At 51.1% G+C, this 22,998-nt stretch overlaps 2 protein-coding genes across 8 annotated transcripts in view; both read left to right on the top strand.

The window, feature by feature from the left end:
• The window catches only part of RFX2 (regulatory factor X2), an 87,518-nt gene extending 72,952 nt beyond the window's left edge, over nucleotides 1–14,566 (top strand). For 5 of the 7 annotated variants that reach the window (XM_071452251.1, XM_071452255.1, XM_071452254.1 and 2 more), the window contains 10 exons: nucleotides 337–452; nucleotides 1,571–1,689; nucleotides 1,965–2,077; nucleotides 4,392–4,543; nucleotides 5,732–5,829; nucleotides 7,881–8,030; nucleotides 9,588–9,796; nucleotides 10,498–10,651; nucleotides 12,099–12,141; nucleotides 12,773–14,566. In XM_071452251.1, the coding sequence (XP_071308352.1) occupies nucleotides 337–452; nucleotides 1,571–1,689; nucleotides 1,965–2,077; nucleotides 4,392–4,543; nucleotides 5,732–5,829; nucleotides 7,881–8,030; nucleotides 9,588–9,796; nucleotides 10,498–10,651; nucleotides 12,099–12,141; nucleotides 12,773–12,864 (1,246 nt within the window). In that variant the 3' untranslated portion in view covers nucleotides 12,865–14,566. The remainder of the gene's footprint in view (nucleotides 1–336; nucleotides 453–1,570; nucleotides 1,690–1,964; nucleotides 2,078–4,391; nucleotides 4,544–5,731; nucleotides 5,830–7,880; nucleotides 8,031–9,587; nucleotides 9,797–10,497; nucleotides 10,652–12,098; nucleotides 12,142–12,772) is intronic. The other 2 variants (XR_011683191.1, XR_011683190.1) reach the window with 2 other exon arrangements.
• Nucleotides 14,567–18,369: 3,803 nt separating this feature from the next.
• LOC139602299 (la-related protein 6-like) lies at nucleotides 18,370–21,850 on the top strand. The gene is made up of 3 exons (XM_071452023.1): nucleotides 18,370–19,036; nucleotides 19,652–19,850; nucleotides 20,705–21,850. Exons 1-3 carry the CDS (start codon nucleotides 18,870–18,872, stop codon nucleotides 21,578–21,580), a joined length of 1,242 nt encoding a protein of 413 aa, XP_071308124.1. The 5' UTR covers nucleotides 18,370–18,869; the 3' UTR covers nucleotides 21,581–21,850.
• The last annotated feature ends 1,148 nt before the right edge of the window (nucleotides 21,851–22,998 follow it).

Genomic DNA, 22,998 nt, shown 5'->3' with positions numbered 1-22,998 from the left:
ATCTCAGGGTTGTGAGTTTGAGCCCCACCTTGGGTGCCAACCGTAAGATCTCAGGGTTATGGGTTTGGACCCCACTGCAGCTCTGCTTCACTATTGTGATTTTTTGGTGTCACCAAACTTCTCAGCCCTTTTAATTCTGTCTTGGGGAAGCTTTTCAAAAGGAGTTTCTCATTTCCCCTCCATCTGATTCCACAATATAAATGATCAGCCCTCACCATGTTTGCCTTGAATGTACCATCCACTCCATGAACTCACAGCTGTGTGTTCTAAATAACATAGAGGTGTTTTCTCCTGTCTGTGTGGATCCTAATCCATCCTAATTCTGTTGGAATTTAGGTACAGAGCAGCCCAGAAGATGGATGGGATGGCAGAGAGTGCATCCAACAGCACCCCCCACACCACACCCGAGCAGTCAGTGGCTGCTCAGTGCCAGCACCACCAGCAGTTCATAGGTGAGGACTCTCCTTTGGTGATCAATTATTAATTATTCCACATCAGGGATTTGGGCTTTAAGGGGAAGGTTTTATCCAGCAAGTCCTGACTGTTGGGCTTTCCTAAAAAATCTACTGTATGTATATATATATAAAAAATAATATTTTTAAATAATATATATAATATTAAATTTTATGTTATATATAAATTTTTATATATATTAGTATATATATTATATATTATTATATATTATTTATTTATTTATATGTATCCAGCAAGTCCTGACTGTTGGGCTTTCCTAAAAAATCTACAGTATATATATATATATATATATATATATATATATATATATATATATATACACTGTAGATTTTTTTATTATATATATTTTATTTATTTTAATTTATATATAAATTATATATATAATAGTATATATAATATATATTATTATATATAATTTTAAAATATATATATATAAATTTATTTTTTCAGATATATATTTTTTTATATAGGATGTGTTCTATAGGTTTTTGTAGTGTCACACTTGCTAAGTTTATCTCCTGACTCCTCTCTCCCCAGGAGGGTTTTTTCCTTGAGCCCATGGGTCTGTTGGGTCTCTCACAGTATTTTTTTAGTCCATCTGGTTTATTTAAATTCCATGGAATAGTGGAGGTCCTGGAAAAAGGAGGGAAGCAATTCCCTTCCTTGCAAAGGCTGCAGTGGGGATCTGGGTGCAGATGATCCATATTGACCTTCTCTGGATTTGCTGGTCCTGGGTCTGTGTCTCCACCACAAATCCCAGCTCCTGATACCTCTGCTTCCCAATTTTATTCCCCATTGTACAGAGAGACATTTCCAGGCTTCAGGGAAATTCTAATGGATGGTAGATGAGGATAATGTTTTCTTATTTCTTTTATTACAAACAGAAAGGAACCATTTTCCTTTCCCCACTGAACCCACTGGGCTGTAGTTGTTTGCTTTTTCTCAGCACAAATCAGGGAAAGGAGTAAATGATCTCATTTTTCCTCTCTCATCCCAGCTGGAACATGAAAGAGCCTCCAGTGACAGCAGCACCTTGTGCTCAGCTGCACTCTGAGCTTTCCTTACCCTCACCATCTCTCCCAATTTCTGTTCCCAGATGTAACCCACGTCTTTCCTGAGTTCCCAGCCCCTGATCTTGGGAATGTCCTCTTACAAGAAGGTTTCACCTTGAATGACGTGAAAACTCTGCAGGTTCTCTACAGGAGGCACTGTGAGGTGATTGTTTGCAATATTCTTTGGGGATTATTTGTAATTGATTTATTAACTGACATGGGGCATCACTCAAGTGACCAGCTCTTAGGAAAAGCTGGGAATGCTTCATTTGCCAGCAATTACAACTCAAATATTGATTTTTTTTTCACCATGTGACCTCTTTTATGTTAAGTTGGTCACTCCAACAGTGCCAATTCCGTTGTTTTTCATGTGAATGATTTCCTGTGGGTGGCAGCACTGGAGCTGAGTGCTCACCCCGTGGTGTTCTTTGCTCTCAGGCCACTTTGGATGTCGTGATGCATCTCCAGTTCCACTACATCGAGAAGCTGTGGCAATCCTTCTGGAGTCCCAAGGCACCCCCTAGTGATGGCCCCACTGCTCTGCCCTCCAGGTACTCCCCTGCTTCCCTTCTTTTTAACATTAATGATCTCTTTTTAACATTAATGAAGTTTTTTTTTAGTCTTTTTGAGCCTAAAGCCTGTTTTTCTTCAGTGCTAAGATTTTAGGTAGATGATCTTACAGGTACAAATCTATGCCCTTCAAATGAAACTTATAGTGGGGAGAAAATCCTGTCTGAGATATTCAGTCATTCTGGTTTTTAGATAGACCAAATAGAAAGAAAAGCAAGCTATAGGATTGTGTGCTTGCTATTCCAAAACACCTCCTGGTATCTGAAAATAAACGAGCAGAAAATCAGCATAAATGAGTGCTTTGGAGAATTTGGGAGTATTTTCTGCCCTGCAGAGCTGTGACAAAGAGAGTTGGAAGTGTTTAATATTGTAATGCAAAGTTCAGAGCTTTCAAAAGGAGCTTCTCATTCCCCTGCATCTGATTACACAATATAAATTATCAGCCCTCACCAGTTTTGAGGTGTTGGGGCTGGGTTGGACTCAATGATCTTTAAGGTCTCTTCCAACCTGGTCATTCTGTGAATTCTTGGAGTCACCACTCAGCCACGTCCCCAGGTGCCACATCCCCACCTTTTCTGGACACTTCCAGGGATGGTGACTCCACCACAGCCTGTTCCAATGCCTGAGCACTTTTTCAGTGAAGAAATTTTCCCTCATATCCAATCTAAACCTCCCCTGGGGTGATTTGAGGCTGATTTATCTCATCCATGTCCCTTGCACCTCCTGCTGTCCCCAGGGATGATTCCCTGCTCAGATTTTAGGGATTCTCTGAGGTTTTAGGGATTTCCAGACTGACTCTCTGCCTTGCCTGCCTGCCCAGACCTGTCAGTGCCTCTTGTTTTGAGGCAGATCATTGCAAACAAAGCTGCTTTCATCTTTTCACTCCTGCCTGGCTCGTTGCTGTGCCTCTTCCTCATCCTTTATGCATTGGGAGCTGCTGCCAGGGGAATGGAAATAAGTGAAAACAGAGAAAATTGAAAAAATTTCTTAAAATTTCTATCACAAATCTGTCTGCTCTTACTGAGGTTATAAAGATGAAGGTTTTCTATTCAGAAGAAAAATGGTAAAACATTGAGTAATAAGGAAAGATCCCTCAAAAATCAGTAGAATATGGCCCTGTAAATGTTGCCCAGGGGATATTTTCCTGCAAGGAGTCACTGCAGCTGTGTTTGCTCGGTTTAAAATCTCAATTTTTTGAGGGAACAGCTCCCAGGCAGATTGCAACACCCCAGGAGCTGTTTCTAGGTACACAGGGAAAACTGAAGGCAGCTTTTCTGCAGGGCTCTCACACCTCTGCCATTTACCCAGAGAGGTAAATAACACACTCCCTCCCCTTCTTAATATATAAATATAAATACAAACCCCAAATATTAGGGAGGAGGCACACTGAAAACATGGGAAGATGCAGAACATGGATGCACTTCACAGCAGGTTCCCAGCAGGTTTCCTGACCTGTTTCTCCAAGTGGGATTTTCCAGGAGTTATGCCCATGGAGTTCAGCACTAAAAATCTGCAGCCTGAGGCTCAAAGTCCCCTTTAGAGCATGTCCAAGGCTTGGCTTTAATGATTTTGATGGGCAAAAAGACCCTTTCCATGGGGAAAGACCCTTCCAAATTCCCAATTCCCAGCATAATGTGTGGGTGAGCAGCTCTGGCAGTGAATTCAGGCTTCAGCTCTTTCTGCTTGCCTTGTAACAAATATCTTGTGCCTTTATACATCTACAAAGTGAAAATAATGCAAGCTGGATTGGCCCCAGTCAGTCACAGACAATATATTTTGTTCTCATCCAACCATTCAATCTCCTTCTTTCTGAAAATGTTCAGCATTTGGAGGGGTTAAACAACTTCAAAACTTCTCAATATCAGCTCATCCGCCCCTACCTTGGCTGCAAAGTTGTTGTCCCCAGGGCTGTGGCTCAGGAGGGTGAGAGGAGAGGGGAGGGAAGGTTTGGGAGCAGCTGGGGCTGTAGGGAGGATCCAGCTGAGCCTTTGCTGGCTGAGATGGCAGTGCTGGAGCTCAGCTCCCACTGAACAGGGGGTGTGAGAGGCTCTGAAGGTAAAAAGGGAACACCAGGAGTGTGGATTTGAGGGAAAACTGCTCCAAGCTCTGGCTCCAAGGACAGGGAGGTGCTGGCAGAGACAAGACCTGCATGAGCAGTCAAACATTTCCTTTTGCAAGGCACACAAAGATGATTTTTTCTGCTGAAAACTGGAGTTAGAAATGCAGAGGGAGGGGGAAAACACTGAATGCAAACCTGCTGCTAACTCTGTCTCCTTCCTCCTCCTCCTCCTGCAGTGAAGAGGAACCTGAAGGGACCCTCCCAAAGGACAAACTGATCACCCTGTGCAAGTATGAGCCCATCCTCAAGTGGATGAGGAGCTGTGACCACATCCTGTACCAGGCCCTGGTGGAGATCCTCATCCCTGACGTGCTCAGGCCAGTGCCCAGTGAGTACCCACAGCCCCACCTGAGCCTGGTCTCACTCTGGCCACCACTTGCCACAAAGATTTCCACTGTAAAATCCCACTGGGAGGTGTTTGTCTTGGCTAAAATATCATGGTAAGAGCAGTGTTCCTCCTGCAGCATTGCTCTGGAGGGATATTTTGTACTCCCTGGCAATTCCCCTGCCTTTTAAATTTGGTGTGTTGCATTTCACATGCCCTGGTTTTGGCCAGGAGTTTGGATATGGGAGCTCTTTGGGCTGTGGCTCCTTGGAGGTCTTTGTTTGCACAGAACCATCCTGTCCCTGACTGCACTCCCAGAAATTAGGGGTCAACTTTTTGGGAGATTAATAATGGGGTATTGAGAGTTTTCTCTCTGATTTGGATTCCCAAATGTCCCTCTGAGGGCTGTCACAAGCTGGGGCATGAGGGTGTCTCTGAAAAATGCTTGAAAAATGCTCAGAAGGGCTATAAATAAGAAAAGGACAAAAGAAAGTAAGAATAATTAAAAATATATAGAAATGTTTAGGTTGGAAAAGACCTGTAAGATCATTAAGTCTAACTGTCATAAGGATAGGAGTAAGATAAGAATAAGAGTAAGAGTAAGAATAAGAGTAAGAATAGGAATAAGAATGAGAATAAGAATATAAGGATAATTTAAAAAAAACATAGAAATGTTTCAGTTGGAAAATACCTCTAGATCATTAAGTCCAGTTGTCATAAAGATAAGAGTAAGATAAGAATAAGAATAGGACAAAAGAAAATAAGAATAATAAAAAAAACCACAGAAATGTTTAGGTTGGAAAAGACCTCTAAGATCATTAAGTCTAACTGTCATAAGGATAAGAGTAAGATAAGAATAAGGATAAGAATGAGGATAAGGATAAGAATAAGAATAAGAATAAGGATGAGAATAAGAGTAAAATGAGAATAAGAGTAAGAGTAAGGATAAGAGTAAGAATAAAAAAATGAAAAATAAAAATGAAAAAGAGGAAGAAAAAGAATAATAAGAAGAGTTTGAGTAATAATATCAAAGAATAATTTGGGTGTATTGACCCAGCTGATTTCCTTGATGCTGAGTTGACATCTCAGCTAACCAGACCACAGGCTGGGCTTTCCCAGTAGTGCTAAGGTAGAAAATGGTAACTAAAAATGCCCCAGAGCAGCTTTTTGACTGTGCAGCCTTCTTTGCAGGCACGCTGACCCAGGCCATCAGGAACTTTGCCAAGAGCTTGGAGGGGTGGCTGATGAATGCCATGAGTGAATTCCCCCCCCAGGTCGTGCAGACCAAGGTGAGCAGAGATGGGCCCAGTGTGTGTGTGCATCTTGCAGAAGTTCCTGCACCTGGCATGGTGCAATGGGTGATTGTGAACCAAAATCAGCCAGGAGTGGGAGGACAGGGGGGGGAAGTTCCTTTCTACCAGAAGTTGATGATTCTCTGTCCATGGAGCCATTTCTGTGCCCTGAAATTGCAGATAAAGCTTTGTGGGAGAAAATCATAGAGCCACAGAACATCCTGAGCTGGAAGGGACCCACAGGGATCATCACAAACCCCTGGCCCTGCACAGCCACCCCAACAATCTCACCCTGAGCATCCCTGGGAGTGGTGTCCAAACCCTCCTGGAGCTCTGGCAGCCCTGGGGCCAGGACCATTCCCTGTTATCTCTGCCCTGGAATGAGGCTGGAAAAGCCTGGAAAGCACAGGAGTGAGTGGCATTGCCCCAAGGCTCCTGCCCTCCTCAAGCCAGGGATCCTTGCTGCCTCTTCCCACCTTGCTGGTCTCTGCTGGAGGCAGAGTGTGAAAACCTTGTAGCTTAAAGAGAATAAATAATGGAATCATAGAATTATTCAGGTCTGGGTCCTTCCATTGCTGTCCTGCCTGGTGGAGCATTGTGTGGCCTAGGCACCCAGGGAGATGTTAATGGGAGGGGTCAGAATCCCTCATTCCCTACAAACCAACCCAAACTGAGCAGCACCTAAAGAGACACCACTGGTTCATGATCCACCCTGTGCCCTCAACCTGCTTCACAACCACCTGTGCCCAAGGATTGACTGAGCTGTTCTGAGTGCCTGGCACAAGGATTAGGTTGGAAATAACCTTTAAGATGATTTGAGTCCAACCACAACCCCAGCACTGCCCAGGCCACCACTAAACCACGTTCCCAAATGCCACCTCCACACGTTTTTTGAGCCCTCACATGGCTGGTGACTGCAGCACTGCCTGTGCTGATGCCTGCAGGGCTGGGCAGAGAGCAGAGCTTGCCCTGCTGTGGTGGTGTTTGAGGGTCCCCAGGATGAGGGAAGAGATGAGAATCTTGACTCCATGTTTCAGAAGGCTGATTTATTATTTTACAATATGTATTATATTAAAAGAAAATTATATACTAAAATTATACTAAAGAATAGAAGAAAGGAGACATCAGAAAGCTGGAAAGGAATGATAAAATTTTGTGACTGACACAGCTGGACTGTGTTGGCCATTAATTAAAAACAATCCACATGAGACAAATCAAAGATACACTTGTTGGTAAACCATCTCCAGACTACATTCCACAGCCATCACATAGTTATTGTCTACATTTCTTTTCTGAGGCTTCTTGTGGGAATCCATAAATTTAGAAGGTTTTGGGAAAGCTACAAAGACAGCAGAACTGTGATTAGAGCCAAGCAGTAACCATGAGATAGATCAGCAGAAAAATTATGTAGAATGTAGAAAAGCAAAGACAAATAGAACAATGGTCTGTGTATTAACACTTGTCTGGTATAACTCCCTAAGCTACAGAAAAGTTTATCTAGCAAGATATTAGAAAGCTTTAAGCTTAATAATGCAGCTCTGTGCATTGTGTTTCAAGGCTCACAAGTAGGTATTGTATTTGAAATAAGCAAGCATTGTTTTAACTAAAGGTACCTGTGCTTATAGTGGTTGGATAGAACTACTGTCAATATAGAATATACACTATACAGATGTCAATACTGTCAATGTGCTTTTGCTTTGTGTGATTGGTCAAAAAACTTATAAAGTGAGTTGTAACATTAAGTACTTGGGATGTGAGCTGCTGGCATCTTCCCATTGTCATCACCATGGAATGAGGCTGATGCTGGAAAATAAAACAGCTTGAGAAGTGTTCCCCAGCAGCCCCATCCCGTTTGTGATTTGAACAGAGACCCCTGACCAGCAATAGCTCCTGAGGAGCAAAATCCTTTAGCTTTAGCTTCTCAGGAGAAAATCCTTTAGCTTTAGCTCCTCAGGAGAAAATCCTTTGGCTTCTCAGAGAAAAATCCTAGCGAAAGGGTTTCCATACAATTTGCCAGTGTGACCCTGCTTCCCCGTGGTGTGTTGCAGGTGGGGGTGGTGAGTGCCTTTGCCCAGACCCTGCGCAGGTACACGTCCCTGAACCACCTGGCGCAGGCGGCGCGCGCCGTGCTGCAGAACACGTCCCAGATCAACCAGATGCTCAGCGACCTCAACCGCGTGGACTTCGCCAACGTGCAGGTACCCACCGACCCCACCTGTGTTGTGGTTTGTTCTATGTTTGTTCAGTTTTCCCCCGTTGTTGTGTTAATGGTTCTGCCCGAAGGTTCCAGTATATGCCAATCTCTGTACCCCTCCCACGTTGTCCTGGTTACCCCCATGTATCTTGCCTGTTCCCCTCCCCTGGCTGCCTGCCTGTCACCCAGCAGCCCTGCCTCTTTTTCCAGAAGCTTCTGGCTGGGGTGTTGGGTGATTGGTTCAGGGGCCAGGGCCCCGCCCACAACTGTCTCCCGTTGGTTGTATGCTGTTGTCAGTTCTCAATGTATCTTTTGTACCCCTCTTCTGATTTGTTGTTCCTAACCCCGCCTATTCCCTATAAAACCTGAGGCTTTTCCCTGCCTCGGGGCTCAGACTTCAGCTCCTCGACCCATGACCTCCCCTTCCAATAAAACCTCCTTCCCCAAGAAGCTCTGAGTCGCCCATTCTTCCGCACCCTGCGGCTTTGGAGTTTCTACCCGCGGCCACTTGCCCTGAAGCACAACACAGCTTGAGCACAGGGCCTGGGTTTCGTGCCTGGGCAGTGCTTGACTGGCTGGAGGTTGGCTGGACACTGCTTCCTTAGCCTGGGCATTCTTATCATCCGGCCACTGCTCCACCCCTGCTCCTCCCTGCCTTGGTTTGTCTGCTAAGGAAGGCAGGAGCCTCCCCTGAAATGGAAAATGTAAACTCCCTCCCTCCGAATTGCTGTAAATTTTAAATTAAGGGGCTCCCAGGCAAAAAAAAAAAAAAAAATGGGAATAAATAGCAGTTCTTTAATAGGGAAGAAAAGAAAAGGATAAAATAAACAATGCAGCAAACTAAAACAACACTGACAGAGTAATGTAGTAAACAATAAAATAAACAATGCAGTAAACCAAAGCAACACTGACAGAGCTCCCTCCGAATTGCTCTATATTTTAAATTAAGGGGCTCTCAGGCAAAAAAATGTGGGAGCAGGAATAACATTTTTTCATAAGGGAAGAAAATAAAAGGATAAAATAAACAATGCAGTGAACTAAACCAACACTGCCAGAGTCAGAACCCAACCTGACACCCTGTGGGTCAGGGTGCTGGCAGCAGAACCATTGGAATTGTGGCTCAGCCCTCCTGCAGTGTCAGGGCTGGTTCTGCTGGAGCAGGGATCCTGGAGAAGGGTGGAATCTTCCTCTTGTACCTGCTAGAAATTAATTCCTGGGTTGGGATACAACACCATGCACCATGGCTTGAGTAACCATGAACCCTTCTTCCAAGCAGGAGCAGGGCAGGAGTAACTGTGAGCCCTTTTTCCAAGCAGGAGCAGGGCAGGAATAACTGTGAACCCTTCTTCCAAGCAGGAGCAGGGCAGGAGTAACTGTGAACCCTTTCTCCTGAGCAGGAGCAGGGCAGGAGTAACTGTGAACCCTTTCTCCTGAGCAGGAGCAGGGTAGGAGTAACTGTGGACCCTTTCTCCTGAGCAGGAGCAGGGTAGGAGTAACTGTGGACCCTTTCTCCTGAGCAGGAGCAGGGCAGGAGTAACTGTGGACCCTTTCTCCTGAGCAGGAGCAGGCCTCGTGGGTGTGCCAGTGTGAGGAGGGCATGGTGCAGAAGCTGGAGCAGGATTTCAAGCTGACTCTGCAGCAGCAGAGCTCTCTGGACCAGTGGGCCAGCTGGCTGGACAATGTGGTCACTCAGGTGCTGAAGCACCACGAGGGTAGCCCCAGCTTCCCCAAGGCAGCCAGGCAGTTCCTGTTGAAGTGGTCTTTCTACAGGTACATTTTCTTTGTCATTTTGGGGTATTTCTGCATCAGGCTTGGGAGCAAAGAGCTCCTTGAAAAGCCAAGGCCAAGTTCTTTACTCCTATTAAATTGCTTAACTGTAGTTCTGGTAACCTTTCATGACAGGGATAAGATACTCCATAAACTAAATTTCTTAAAGCCAAAGCCAAGTTCTTTACTCCCATGGAACTCTGCTTAAAAGTGGTTCTGCTATCCATTCAGGATGGGGATAGGATGCTCCATAAACTAAATTTCTTAAAGCCAAGGCCAAGTTCTTTACTCCCATGAAACTCTGTTTAACTGTGGTTCTGGTAACCTTTCAGAAAGGGGATAGGATGCTCCATAAACTAAATTTCTTAACACCAAGGCCAAGTTCTTCAGTCTTATGAAACTCTGTTTAACTGTGGTTCTGGTAACCTTTCAGAACAGGGATAGGATGCTCCATAAACTGAATTTCTTAACACCAAGGCCAAGTTCTTCAGTCCTATGAAGCTCTGCTTCACTGTGGTTCTGGTATCCCTTCAGGACAGGCATAGGATGCTCCATAAACCAAATTTCTTCAACTGTTTTGATACTTTTGGGTCAGAGGCAGAGACAGTGTTGGATCCCACAGTACCACCAGGGTCCAGAACTTACATCAGCCATGGCAGAGATGTAAAACTGAGCCCAGGTTTGTGCTTCCTGCCCATTCCCAGCTCCATGGTGATCCGGGACCTCACCCTGCGCAGCGCCGCCAGCTTTGGCTCCTTCCACCTGATCCGCCTGCTCTACGACGAGTACATGTTCTACCTGGTGGAGCATCGTGTGGCCCAGGCAACAGGGGAGACCCCAATTGCTGTCATGGGAGAGGTGAGAGCCCTTTATTCCCTAGAAACCAACCCAAAAGAAGCAGCTCCTCCAAAGACACCGCTGGTTCACAAAGCGCACTGCGCCCTCGGCTTGTTTTACAACAAAAATTATTTATTGAGTTGTTTTGGCACAAGGAAAGAGCTCCTGGAGCATCTTCCCTGAGCTGGTGGGTCTTGGGTTTGGGGTGGTTGAGCATCATTTGGGCTTTGGAGGCCTGGAGGAGGGAGGGAAAGGATCTCCCCCCTTCTCTGCACCACCTGTGACTGCCAGCCCTGACTCTGGGACTCCTGACAGGGCAAAGTCCATCAAAACCAAGCAAAAATGGTCCAAAAGTTGCTTTCAGCAACCAAACTTCTGCAGGCCTCTACAAGCTCCAGCATTACCTGCACAGCCAGCCACTCCCTCCATTTTTGAGGTGAAGAAGAGGATGATGGGGTTGTTTGGGCTGTTTGTGAGGGTTTGGGGTTTTTTTGTTCACAGTAATTCTGGTGCCTGGCTTGCAGGCAGGTTCTGTCCTACCTAGCTGAGGCCACATCCAAATTTTCCCTCTGAAATACAGAGTTAAAAGCCCCTGATAAACCTGTGACAGCAATGCTGAAACTACTGTGAGTTTAAAGCTGAGCCCACACACTCAAAACTGATCTCATTTGCTCCTGGAAGCTTCCACAGAGCTCATGTAGGGATCCAGGCAAACCAAAGCCTGTTGGTTCTGCCTTCCCTGCCCTCCCACTCTGCTCCAGCTGCAGTGCTGAGCTCCCACTGTTCCCTGCAAAACCTCCTCCCTCAGTGGCATTAAAGATCAGGAAAGGCAGAGTCTGCCTCCCATTCCTCAGGCTTTTCCTCCATCCAACCCTTGCAATATTCCTGCTCTCCCAGGAGGAGGCTGATTCTTCCCAGCAAAGAAGGATGAAGTGTCCTCCCACTCCCACTGAATTCTGTAATTCCCACTCTCCTCAGCTCCTGCCCAGCTTTCCATGATTTTCCAGCATTGTTGTTGCAGCAGTTTGGTGTCTCAGACCTCACCACATCTCCAGAGCCAAGGAGCTCTCTGGTTCCACATCCTGGATCCAAACTCTCTCAGACATCACTGCAAAGGCTTTGCAGGGAGGGGAAATGTAGGAGAGGGGAAATGTCTGAGAGGTGGAAAGGGCTGGAGAACAGGCACCACCTTTGCCTGTAGCAGCACTTGGTCATCACCTGGGAGATGGAAAAATTTCCATTCTTTCATTCTGCCTTAATTCCAGAGCTAAACACTGCCCTGGATTGTTGTGTGTGTTGTTTGCCCAGAGGTTTAAATGGCAACAAAAGGCTTTTCCCCCAAAACCTGTGGTTGCTTTTCATTTCTGCTCTCCACCACCAACGCTCACAGTCTCTCCTGGGTGCTTGAATTGTCTGGCACCTCAGCTCCCCAAAGCCTCACTGACCCCAGAACTCCTTTTTCTTTCAGTTTGGTGACCTCACATCCCTGTCCCCAACACTGCTGGACAAAGGTACCTGCCCTCCCTGCCGGGGAGTGATGGTTTGGGAGGGTTGGAGGGTTGGGATGGTTTGGGAGGGTTGGAGGGTGGGATGGTTTGGGAGAGTTGGGATGGTTTGGGAGGGTTGGGATGGTTTGTGAGGGTTGGGATGGTTTGAGAGGGTTGGGATGGTATGGGAGGGTTCGGGGTGGGATGGTTTGGGAAGGTTGGGATGGTTTTGGGATGGTTTGGGAGAGTTGGAGAAGTGGGATGGTTTGTGAGGGTTGGGATGGTTTGGGAAGGTTGGAGGGTGGGATGGTTTGGGAGGTGGGATGGTTTGGGAGGGTGGGATGGTTTGGGAAGGTTGGAGGGTGGGATGGTTTGGGAAGGTTGGGATGGTTTGGGAGGGTGGGATGGTTTGGGAGGTGGGATGGTTTGGGAAGGTTGGGATGGTTTGGGAGGGTTGGGATGGTTTGGGAGGGTTGGAGGGTGGGATTGTTTGGGAAGGTTGGGATGGTTTGGGAGGGTTCAGGGTGGGATGGTTTGGGAAGGTTGGGATGGTTTGGGAGGTTTTGGGGACCCTTGTGCTGCCTCTTGCAGCCTGCTCTGCTGGCAGGCAGCTCCTGGTGGCCCCGTGCCCTGCTCTGAGCCCTGTCCTTTGCAGATGACATCGAGCTGGGCACAGAGGGGGACCCGGGGGAGCCGCTGGTGAAACGGGAGCGCACCGAGCCCGGCCACTCCCTGCAGGACATCTGAGCCCTGGGCTGGACCTGGCCACCCCCTGCAGGACATCTGAGCCCTGGGCTGGACCTGGCCACCCCCTGCAGGACATCTGAGCCCTGGGCTGGACCGAGCCATCCATCCGGAGCCAGGCGGGGAGTGCCAAGCCCGGCCCCTCCCGGATCTGCGTTATTATAGTGCCTCTTAGTTTCTCTTGATGTTTACTCGTGTTTGAGGATGGGCTGAGCTGGTTTTGGCTGCCAGTGTCCCTCCAGAGGGGAGGGAGAAGCTCCAGAGTCTGCTCCCAAGGGATGGAAGGCTCTGTGGTCAGCAGCAGGTGGGATGTGCCTGGCTGGAGGAGCTGTCCTGGCTCTCTCAGGGAAGGTGCTTTGGGTTCCTTCCCCACATCTCAGACTTCACTGTGATACAAACTTGAACCAATCAGTGCCCAAGAAGAAGGAGAAATACCCGGCCCTTCTCCTGCAGCCTTTCCAGACCAGCTGTCCTGGCTCTGGCTTTGCCAAATCTCTTGCACGGGGAGCACAGGGCAGTTGGTGTCCCCTGTCCCCCTGGGAGAGGCTCCAGGCTGCACATCCCGAGGGACACAGCCGTGCTCTGGGACTATGGGATGAGCATTCCCACCTGCTTCCATGGCTCCCCAGCTTGGCACTTCACCCCATGGCTCCTGGGATGCCAACTCAAGATACCAAAGGACTCGGAGGCAGTGGCAGCTGGAGGCAGAGCGTGCCCATTGTCCCATATGCCATGATGCCTGGCGGGGATCCTGTGGTGATCCCATGGCAATTCTGTGGTGATCCCCTGTGGTGATCCCAAGATGATCCCAAGGCAATTCTGTGGTGATCCCATGGTGGTCTCATGATCCCATGGCAATCCCATGGCAATCCCATGATGATCCCCTGGCAATCCTGTCGTGATCCCAAGGTGATCCCTTGGCAATCCCATGGTGATCCCAAGGTGATCCCTTGGTGATCCCAAGGTGATCCCATGGCAATCTCCTGGCAATCCCATGGTGATCCTGTGGCAATCGCATGCTGATCCCATGATGATTCTGTGGTGATCCCATGGCAATCCCATGCTGATCCCATGGCAATCCCATGGTGATCCCATGGCAATCCCATGGCAATTCCATAGCAATCCCATGGTGATGCCATGGTGATCCCATGGCAATCTTGTGGTGATCCTATGGCAATCCCATGGCAATCCCATGGTGACCCCATGGCCATCCCCATCCTCCACGGTGCCCAGGTACACAGAACCAGTCCCACATCCTGGGGTCTGTGAAATTCCCACCCCTTGTCCTGCTCTGAGGTTGAAGGGGGGTCTGGAGCAGGGGTGAGGGGGTGTGACTGCAGTGCCTTAGGGGGGCCCTGTTCCCATTTCCCTGCTCCAGGGGGCCCAGCATGGCCCAGCCTGGCCCAGCCTGGCCCAGCACAGCCCATCCCAGGTAGGGAGGGGCTGGCACAGACCCCCAGCACTCCCCTGGCATTTCCCTTTCTGGATCCCTTTGCCTTTTCCTGTGGGGTGGATCTGTGGGGCTGAGCTGGGGGGGCTCTGCAGGGTTGATCCCCCTTCCCCATGTCCTGTGGGGTCATGGATTGCCCTGGGATGCTGTGGACTGCACTGGGGTGCTGTGGGCTACAGGGCAGAGGAGGTGGGGGATCTGTAAAACAAAGCCCTGGGGCAAATGTCTCTGTGAATAAAGGCCGTGTCATAAATAGCTTTTATTATTATTATTAATGTTGTTATTATTATTATGGTTTCTGGTGCTGCAGTGTTTGGTGTGAGCTTTTCCAGGGGTCTCATGTGCATTGCCTAGCAGAGTATCTTCTTCCCAAATCTCTGATTTTCTCATTCCCAGAGGCACTCAGGCAGCTGTGCCACTTTCAAACACATTGAAATCAGAGTGTGTGCAAAGGCACATCCTCCCTCTGTGCCATGCTGTCGTGCCAGGGTGGTGTTTGTCTGTAAATGTCTCACATGGAAGTGGCAGGAGGGAAGTGAGAGAGGCAGATTTAACTGTACACAACCATGAAAACCCCCCTGGGTCAGAGTCCACACTTGGGATCCTGCTGATGAGATAAGAGAGTCTGAAAAAACAACTGAGCAACCAAATCTGAGCTGCCACTGGGGGCCACAGGGAGTTCAGCTCTTCCTCTGAGGGAGGCCAACGTGCAAAGGAGATGCTGGAGCTCTGCAGCAGCACCCAAACCCCCCACAGCAATAAATGTGTGTCCACTGCTCAGGCCTGCACAAGGAGTGTCGTGGTCCCGTTTCTTCTGAGGTCCCTGAGAGGTGCCAGGAGATGCTGCAGTGTCCCAGCCATCTTTGATGGAAAATCCTTTCCTTAGGATTGTTCCTCCTGAGAAGCTGAGAGGCCTCAGGAACACAATGTAAACAATGGTTATCTGCTGCTGTGGAATGCAACAGGTGCATCTGGGATTGGCCTCATGTGGTTGTTTCTAATTAATGGCCAATCACAGCCCAGCTGGCTCAGACAGAGACCTGAGCCACAAACCTTTGTTATCATTCCTTGCTATTCTATTCTTAGCCAGCCTTCTGATGAAATCCTTTCTTCTATTCTTTTAGTATAGTTTTAATATAATATATATCATAAAATAATAAATCAAGCCTTCTGAAACACAGAGTCAGATCCTCATCTCTTCCCTCATCCAAGAGCCCCTGTGAGCACGGGCACAGGGCAGCAGCCTGGGGGATGCAGGAGCTGCCCAGGGGGATTGCAGCAGTTCAGGGCAGGGTCTGGGCTCTGCAGGAGGCAGATTCCCCCTGGAGCAGCAGCTGCTGTGCCAGATAACCCAGAGGGGGTGTGATGGTGTTCACAGGGCTCTGAGGATGAGGGGAGAGATGAGGATGTGACTCCATGTTTCAGAAGGCTTGATTTATTATTTTGTGATATATATTATATTAAAACCATACTAAAAGAATAGAAGAAAGGATTTCATCAGAAGGCTGGCTAAGAATAGAATAGCAAGGAATGATAACAAAGGTTTGTGTCTGGGACAGAGAGTCCGAGCCAGCTGGGCTGTGATTGGCCATTAATTAGAAACAACCACATGAGGCCAATCCCAGATGCACCTGTTGCATTCCACAGCAGCAGATAACCATTGTTTACATTTTGTCCCTGAGGCCTCTCAGCTTCTCAGGAGGAACAATCCTAAGGAAAGGATTTTCCATCAAAGATATCTGTGACAAGGGGAGGAGAGGATCAGACTGAGCAAGGGCCACGGGAGGATTTTCTAATTAATCTTCCAGACTAATTGAGAGGATGGGAGGGATGTGACAAGGGCTGGGTCATTCCTGCTCTGACCCCTCAGGAAGGTTCAGCCTCAGCCTCTGGGGGCCTTTGCTTCACTGTCCCTCTGGATCAGCCCAGTCTTGGGGTGTTTGGGATGTTCTGCACCAGACAGAGCCTTTGGGAATCTTCCTTTGGGAATCTCAGCTCTGGAAGAGAAGATCATTTCCCCCAGGGGAGCTGGGCAGCACCTGCTGACCCTGAGGAAAAGTCTGCCTCTAACCACAAAGCAAACACAGCTCCAAATCTCCCTGTCAGCACCTCCACCCCCATCCTCATCAGCCCTCCCAGACGGGCAAATCCTGCAGAGATTTCTGCACAAGCATCTCAGGATTTCGTGTTCCACCTCTTCCCAGGCAGCAGAGAACACCAGGAGGTGGCAGGAGAAGGGGAGGTGCCACCAAACCTGGGGAAATCAGAGGGGTGGAACTTTCCAGAAGCAGCTGGACATTGCCAGTCCCTGTGGCTCATCCCAGAAGGGCAGCCCTGGAGCTGGGCAGGGTGGCAGAGCCCAGGGGACACTGCAGGGCCACCAGCCTGGGGGTGCTGCTGCTCTGGGGACAGCCAGGACACCCTGGAGTGCCTGGCACAAGGAAAGAGCTCCCGGAGCATCTTCCCTGGAGCTTTGGGAAGAAACATTCTTTCTGGTTAGTGTTTTAATGAGAATTTTTCTCCTGATTGAGTTTGACTTCAAAAACGAAACAGTAAGGCATCTCAAAGCATCAGTGAGTAACTACTGTACCCTTAATTTCAGAGTCAAGAGACTTCTATTCTAAATAACCAAAACAATGTAACTCCTGACCTGTACTTTGTAAAGATTTGAACTCAGCATTTTTGGAAAACCCAGCCATCCAGGAAGAATACATGGCTTGCAAATAACTCCTTTTTCCTGGAGAAGGTTACAAAATGATGCATAGATGTCAAGCTTTCACTTATAGCAAGCAATACACAATAACTCATACAGAACATGACCTTATTCCATTTATATGGGCAGAATTTCAAGTCTAATACAGACCTACATGTCCAAAGAGGAGCATAAATGAATCTATTAAGTACAAATTCCTGTTGTGCACACAATATGTAGGGTGGTTGAGCATCATTTGGGCTTTGGGGGCCTGGAGGAGGGAGGGAAAGGATCTCCCCCTTCTCTGCAGCACCTGTGACTGCCAGCCCTGACTCTGGGACTCCTGACAGGGCAAAGTCCATCAAAACCAAGCAGAAATGGTCCAAAAGTTGCTTTCAGCACCTGAACTTGTGCAGGCCTCTGCAAGCTCCAGCATTACCTGCACAGCTGGGCAGGGTGGCCCAGCCCAAGGGACACTGCAGGGCCACCAGCCTGGGGACAGCCAGGACACCCTGGAGAGCTCCAATCTGTGTGTGGCTGCTGGGATGAGCCCTGGATTCACCCCCTGTTTGTCCCCTTGGGAATGTGTCCCTTGGCTGGGATGGCTTCAGGGTCATGGTGTGGCACTCCTGGATTGTCCCCACAGTGTCACAGAACAGGCCCCTCTGGGACAGGGACTTGAGAAGGGAAATGAGATGAAGTTCTCAAAAGGAACCAACACAAAAATAGGGATTTGAAAACAGGAACCAGAGCCACCTCCTGTTGTTTGCCTGCAACTTCTCCCATCATTTGCTCTGCAGCAGCATCTTCCCCTCCCAGTGCAGCCCTTGGCTTGTCCATGTGGCCACAGGGCACAGGAACAGCAGCCAAGGCCCTGATGGACACCAGGAGAGGCTCAGGGGGCTCTTCCAGTTTGCACTGAGCTCCACAGCCCCAGCCCTGGCACTGTCCCCTGCCCTGGCACTGCCCCCAGCCCTGGCACTGCCCCCAGCCCAGTGTCACCACCCTCACCTTGCCCTGCTGCCCAGCAGGGGCTCAGGCCATGGGGATGTTTCATTCCAGACCCTTCCCCTCCTGCCCTGGGCTCCAGCCCTGCTCCATCCCTCACTGGCCTGGGGATGTTTCTGCAGGAGGTTTCATCCTGCAGGAGGTTTCTGCCTTTCCCTGCTGCCCTGGCAGCACTCGGAGCCCAAAGGATTGATTTGGAGCCCAAAGGATTTGAGAGCCCAAAGGATTCCCTGGACAGAGGCTTCCCTTCCCCATGTGGTGTTCACTGTCCCTGCACTAGGCAGGGAAACTGAGGCACAGACACGGAGGCCTTGTGCTGCAGTTCACTGCCCCCGGCTACCAGAGGGGACAGGTTCTGCTGGCCCTGCCCTGCCTGGCCCTGCAGCGGAGGCAGGAGGAGCCTGGCTGATCCCAGGGCCCAGCTGGGGCACTTTAACCTCAAACAGGTTTCACCTGGAGCAGGCAGTGTGGGGGCAGGTCCAGAACCACCCCTGCAGCTCCTCCAGGGTGTGTTTATAAACCCACACCCCCCTCACCCCAGGGGCTTTCTCTCTCTTCATTTTTTTTTTTTTACCTTTTTTTTTAATTACTTTTTTTCTCTCTTTTTTTTTTTTCTCTTTTTTTTTTTTGCCTTTTTTTTTTTTTTTTTTTTTTTTGGGGGGGGAGCTTTTGGGGTATTTGGGAGTTGCTGCCCTGGGGTGTTTGGGATGCTCTGCTAGAGCTTAGAATTTCCTCCCATTGCTACCAAGCAGGTAAGGACACACAACCATCAACCATCCCCTCCTGCAGTGGCCCTGCCTGGGCTGGCTGAGCTGTCCCAGCGCCGTCCTTGTGTGTCACACCCCAGGTGAAGGGACAATGTCCTCACGTGGCCCTGGAGTGCCCCTGGGACTCGATTCCCAGCCCAGCTGCAGCCCCCCGGGGCCTGCACCGAGGAATTCCCCCCTGGCACGGCCTCTCTGTCCCCCCTGGAGCTGCTCCCTCGCCCTGCTTGGCCAGGAGGAGCCCGTGGAGAGCTGCCCCAGGTACGAGCAGGGCTGAGCCTGGCCTGGGACAAGGGACATGGCTGGGGTGTGCTTGATACAGCCTGGGGGGCTCCCGAGGCTGGGCTGGGCTGTGCCCTGTGCCAGGGCAAGGCTGGGGGGCACAGGCTGGAGTCAATGCCCATACTCAGGGTAAGGATGGTGGGCATGGGCTGGGGCTGTCCCCTGTGCCCAGGGCAAGGCTGGGGCTGTTCCCCATGCCCAGGACAAGGCTGGGGGCACTGGCTGAAGTCATTCCCTGTAACCCGATTCCCAGGCTGGGGCTGTTCCCCGTCCCCAGGGCAAGGCTGGAGTCATTCCCCATGCCCAGGGCAAGGCTGGTGGGCTCCCTGGACCCAGGGCAAGGCTGGTGGGCATGGGCTGGGGCTGTTCCCCGTGCCCAGGGCAGGGCTGGGGCTGTTCCCCGTGCCCAGGGCAAGGCTGGAGTCATTTCCCATACCCTGGGCAAGGCTGGTGGGCACAGGCTGGGGTTGTTCCCCGTGCCCAGGGCAGGGCTGGGGCTGTTCCCCGTGCCCAGGGCAGGGCTGGGGCTGTTCCCTGGTGTCTCTGCTGTCCCAGCACGGGGGCCTGGGCAGCAGCTGAGCCCGGTGTCCCCAGCAGCTCCTGCGAGCTGGGGGTGGCGCTGCTGGAGCGCTCCTGCCCGGGCCCCGACCCGCAGCTGCTGCGCAGGATCGTGGCGCAGGTGGAGTTCTACCTGTCCGATGAGAACCTGGCCAGGGACGCCTTCCTGCTCAAACACGTGCAGAAGAACAAGATGGGCTTTGTCAGCATCAAACTGCTGACATCCTTCAAGAAGGTGGGTGCTGGGGGTGCAGGCTGCCTCCTGTGGGGTGTGCGAGGAGCTCTGGGTGCGTCCTGGGGCTGCCCTCAGTGCCCAGGGGAGCAGGGGAAGCTCCTCAAATCACCCCCAGGGCTGGATTCACCTCTTCACTCTTTGGAAGTGATCATCCCTTAACCAAAAACACCCAGGGAAGTGCTGGTGGTGTGGCTTAGGGGGAAGTTGTGGCTCCTTGCCGGATCCTGGGGGATGCTGGGGCTGTCTGCAGATCCCAGGGCTGCTCACACAGAAGTGCAGGATATTCCCTGTGCTCTGGGCACGGCTGGAGCTGTACAGGATGTTCCCTGTGCTCTGGGCAGGGCTGGTGGGCACGGCTGGGGCTGTTCCCCGTGCCCAGGGCAGGGCTGGGGCTGTCCCCTGGTGTCTCAGCTGTTCTGCTCACACAGAATATTGCCCTGGGGGATGTTGTATGGGGTCACAGCCTGCCCGGAGCAGGGTTTAGGGTGCTCCCTGTCTCTGTGGGGGATGCAGAGTGATGGGGATTCCATCCCTTCAGTGCCCAGGGGAGCAGGGAAAGCTCCTCAGATCACCCCCAGGGTTGGATTCACCTCTTCTACCCATGGACTGCTTTGGAAGGGATCACTCCTTAACCAAAAGAAATCCAGGGAAATGCTGGTGTGGCTTAGGGGGAAGCTGTGGCTCCTTGCCAGAGCCTGGGGGACGCTGGGGCTGCCTGCAGATCCCAGAGCTGCTCACACACACGGGGGACATTGTGACAGATGGGGCCACAGCCTGCCTGGAGGGGGGTTCGGGTGCTCCCTGTCTCTGTGGGGGATGCAGGGTGACGGGGATCCCGCCCCCTCTGTGCCCAGGTGAAATACCTGACCCGGGACTGGCGCCTCACCCTCTACGCCCTCAAGTTCTCGGCGCTGCTGGAGGTGAACAAGGAGGGCACCAAAGTCCGGCGGCGCCTCCCCATCCCCGAGCACCTGCTGAGCGTCCCCCCGAGCAAGCTGCTGCTGGCCTGGGAGCTGCAGCCGCGGGAGCAGGACCTGCCCCTGCAGAAAAACTTCCTGGACACCATCACCAGGATGTTCAGCCCCTTCGGAGCCATCGCCTCCATCCGCCTGCTGCGGCCGGGCCGCAAGCTGCCCTCGGACGTGCGCAGGTACTCGGCGAGGTTCCCGGAGCTGCTGAGCCGCTGCTGTGCCCTGGTGGAGTACGAGAGCCTGGAGAGCGCCCGCAGCGCCGCCGACAGCCTCGGGCACCGCGACTGGCACGGCAGCATCAGGGTGGTGCGGCTCTGCGGGAAGGGAGGAAGGAAGAAATTCAGCGAGGAGAGAGCGCCTTGGAAGGCGTCGCCGGCGGCTCTGAGCTTCCCCCGCAGCCCCAGGGAGGGTTCCCTGCCCTGCAGCGCTCCCGAGCCTGATGATGCTGCAGGGTCGCTGTCCTTCCTCCTGGACCAGGAGCCGCTGGCACCGACCTGGCCTGGCAGCGATTTCAGAGATCCCAGCGCCTTCCCCGGCTCCTTCCTCCCTCCGCTCGGGGAGGGCACCGAGAGCCGCCCGGGGGCTGCGCCGGGGTCCTGGACACCCTGGGGCAGCGGCCTCTGTCCCAAAGGTGCCCCCGGTGATGCCCAGGGGGTGTCCGAGCCCCTCGGCCTTTGGGACGGGGTCCTGGCCCTGCCCCGCAGCCCCGAGAGCTTCAGGAGCAGCTTCGGGAGAGAAGAGCTCGTCCTGCGGCGCTGAGAATTCTTCAATTCAGGGCTAGGGGTGCTCATGGTCTTTTTTTTTCCCCTTCTTCTTTCGAGAGGAAGGCTTTCCTATGGTCCTGCGAGCTGTGGGCAGTGGCAGAGCAGCTGAGCCAGGGGACAGAAGTTTTGGGGCACGGGCGATGCTCGAGGCAGACGCTGAGCAGCAGCAGGAGCTGTGCTGTGCTCATGCCAGTGAGACTGTGCTTGCTCAGGGCCCAGAGAGCTGGGTTTGGGGTCCAGGTTTTGGATGAGAAATGGACAATAAAGAGAGATGAAGTTTCCAGGCACTCTCTGGTTGATGCTGTGATTTTTTGGGGGTTTTTTTGTTATTGTTTGTTGGGTTTTGTTGTTTTCTTTTTTTGTTTTTTTGTTGGTGTTTTGGTTTTTTTGGGGTTTTTTTGTTGTTTGTTTGGTTTTGGTTTTTTTGGGTTTTTTTTTCCCCTTATCTTTCCAGGCCTTGCTGCTGCCTGAGGTGCAGCCAGACAAGGGAAGGAGGGTCCCTGCCTGCAGCTCCCTCCCTTGCTGTCCTTGGGGTGGTGGGGACACTGAGGGGTGCCCAGGTTGGCTGAGCCTGAGACAAGAGTGAAGGCTGTGGTGGCAGGGCCGTGGTTCCTCCTGGCTGTTGGCTGCTCAAGGCTCTCTGGCATCTCTCAGGATGGAATATGGGGGCTCCCTGTGTCCCTCCTGCTCCCACAGCCTCCCCAGCTCCTCTGGGAAAGGGTTTAGGGAGGCTACAGGTGCCTCTCAGGGTGTGCCAGAGCTGGGATGGGGTGGGATGAGTCCCACACCTGCTTGTGTGAGGAGAGCTTTGAGCAGCCCCTGCAGTCAGGAGCCTCTGGGATGAGGATGAGGAGGATGGAAAACAAAGCAGATTTGGGGTCTGGTTCTCACCCAGCCAGGGCCCTGGCACTGAGGAGTTGTTCTACAGGTAGTGAGGAGAATTCTCTGGATCAGGAATTCCTTGTCCTTGTGGTGAATTTCATCCCCTCAGACCCCAGCTGGGAATGGCCTTGCTGGGGCAAGCAGGTCTGGGAAATTCGAGAGAATTGCTTGTCATGAGTGCTCAGGGAGCCACCAGGAAAGGAAAGATTCCATCCTAAACCTGCTGGGTTAGAATGGGGAACTGGGATGGTCCTGACCCCAGTGCTCCTGAAATGGTTGAGTTTTTTAATGCTGTCAGTGTGAGGACAGAGATGGACACCAGAGCTGCTTCCCAAGACTTGGAGAGAGGAAATGTTCTGGTGCTCAGCCGAGTTCCCTGGGAATCTTCAAGGGGCTTCTTTGTGACCCTCTGGAGCAGGTAATTCCCAGGTCTGGAGGGCAGTCCCAGTGCCCAGCCCCTCTTCCCTTCCCACTGTGGCAGGGCACAACCACCCCCTCCCTGCTCCCCCAGCACAGCACTCCAGATCCTGG

This window comes from Agelaius tricolor, unplaced genomic scaffold, assembly GCF_023055355.1.
Source record: "Agelaius tricolor isolate 1412-34295 unplaced genomic scaffold, bAgeTri1.0.p SCAF_33, whole genome shotgun sequence".
Taxonomy (NCBI): Eukaryota; Metazoa; Chordata; class Aves; order Passeriformes; family Icteridae; genus Agelaius; species Agelaius tricolor.
This window is presented reverse-complemented; position numbering and strand designations above follow the sequence as displayed.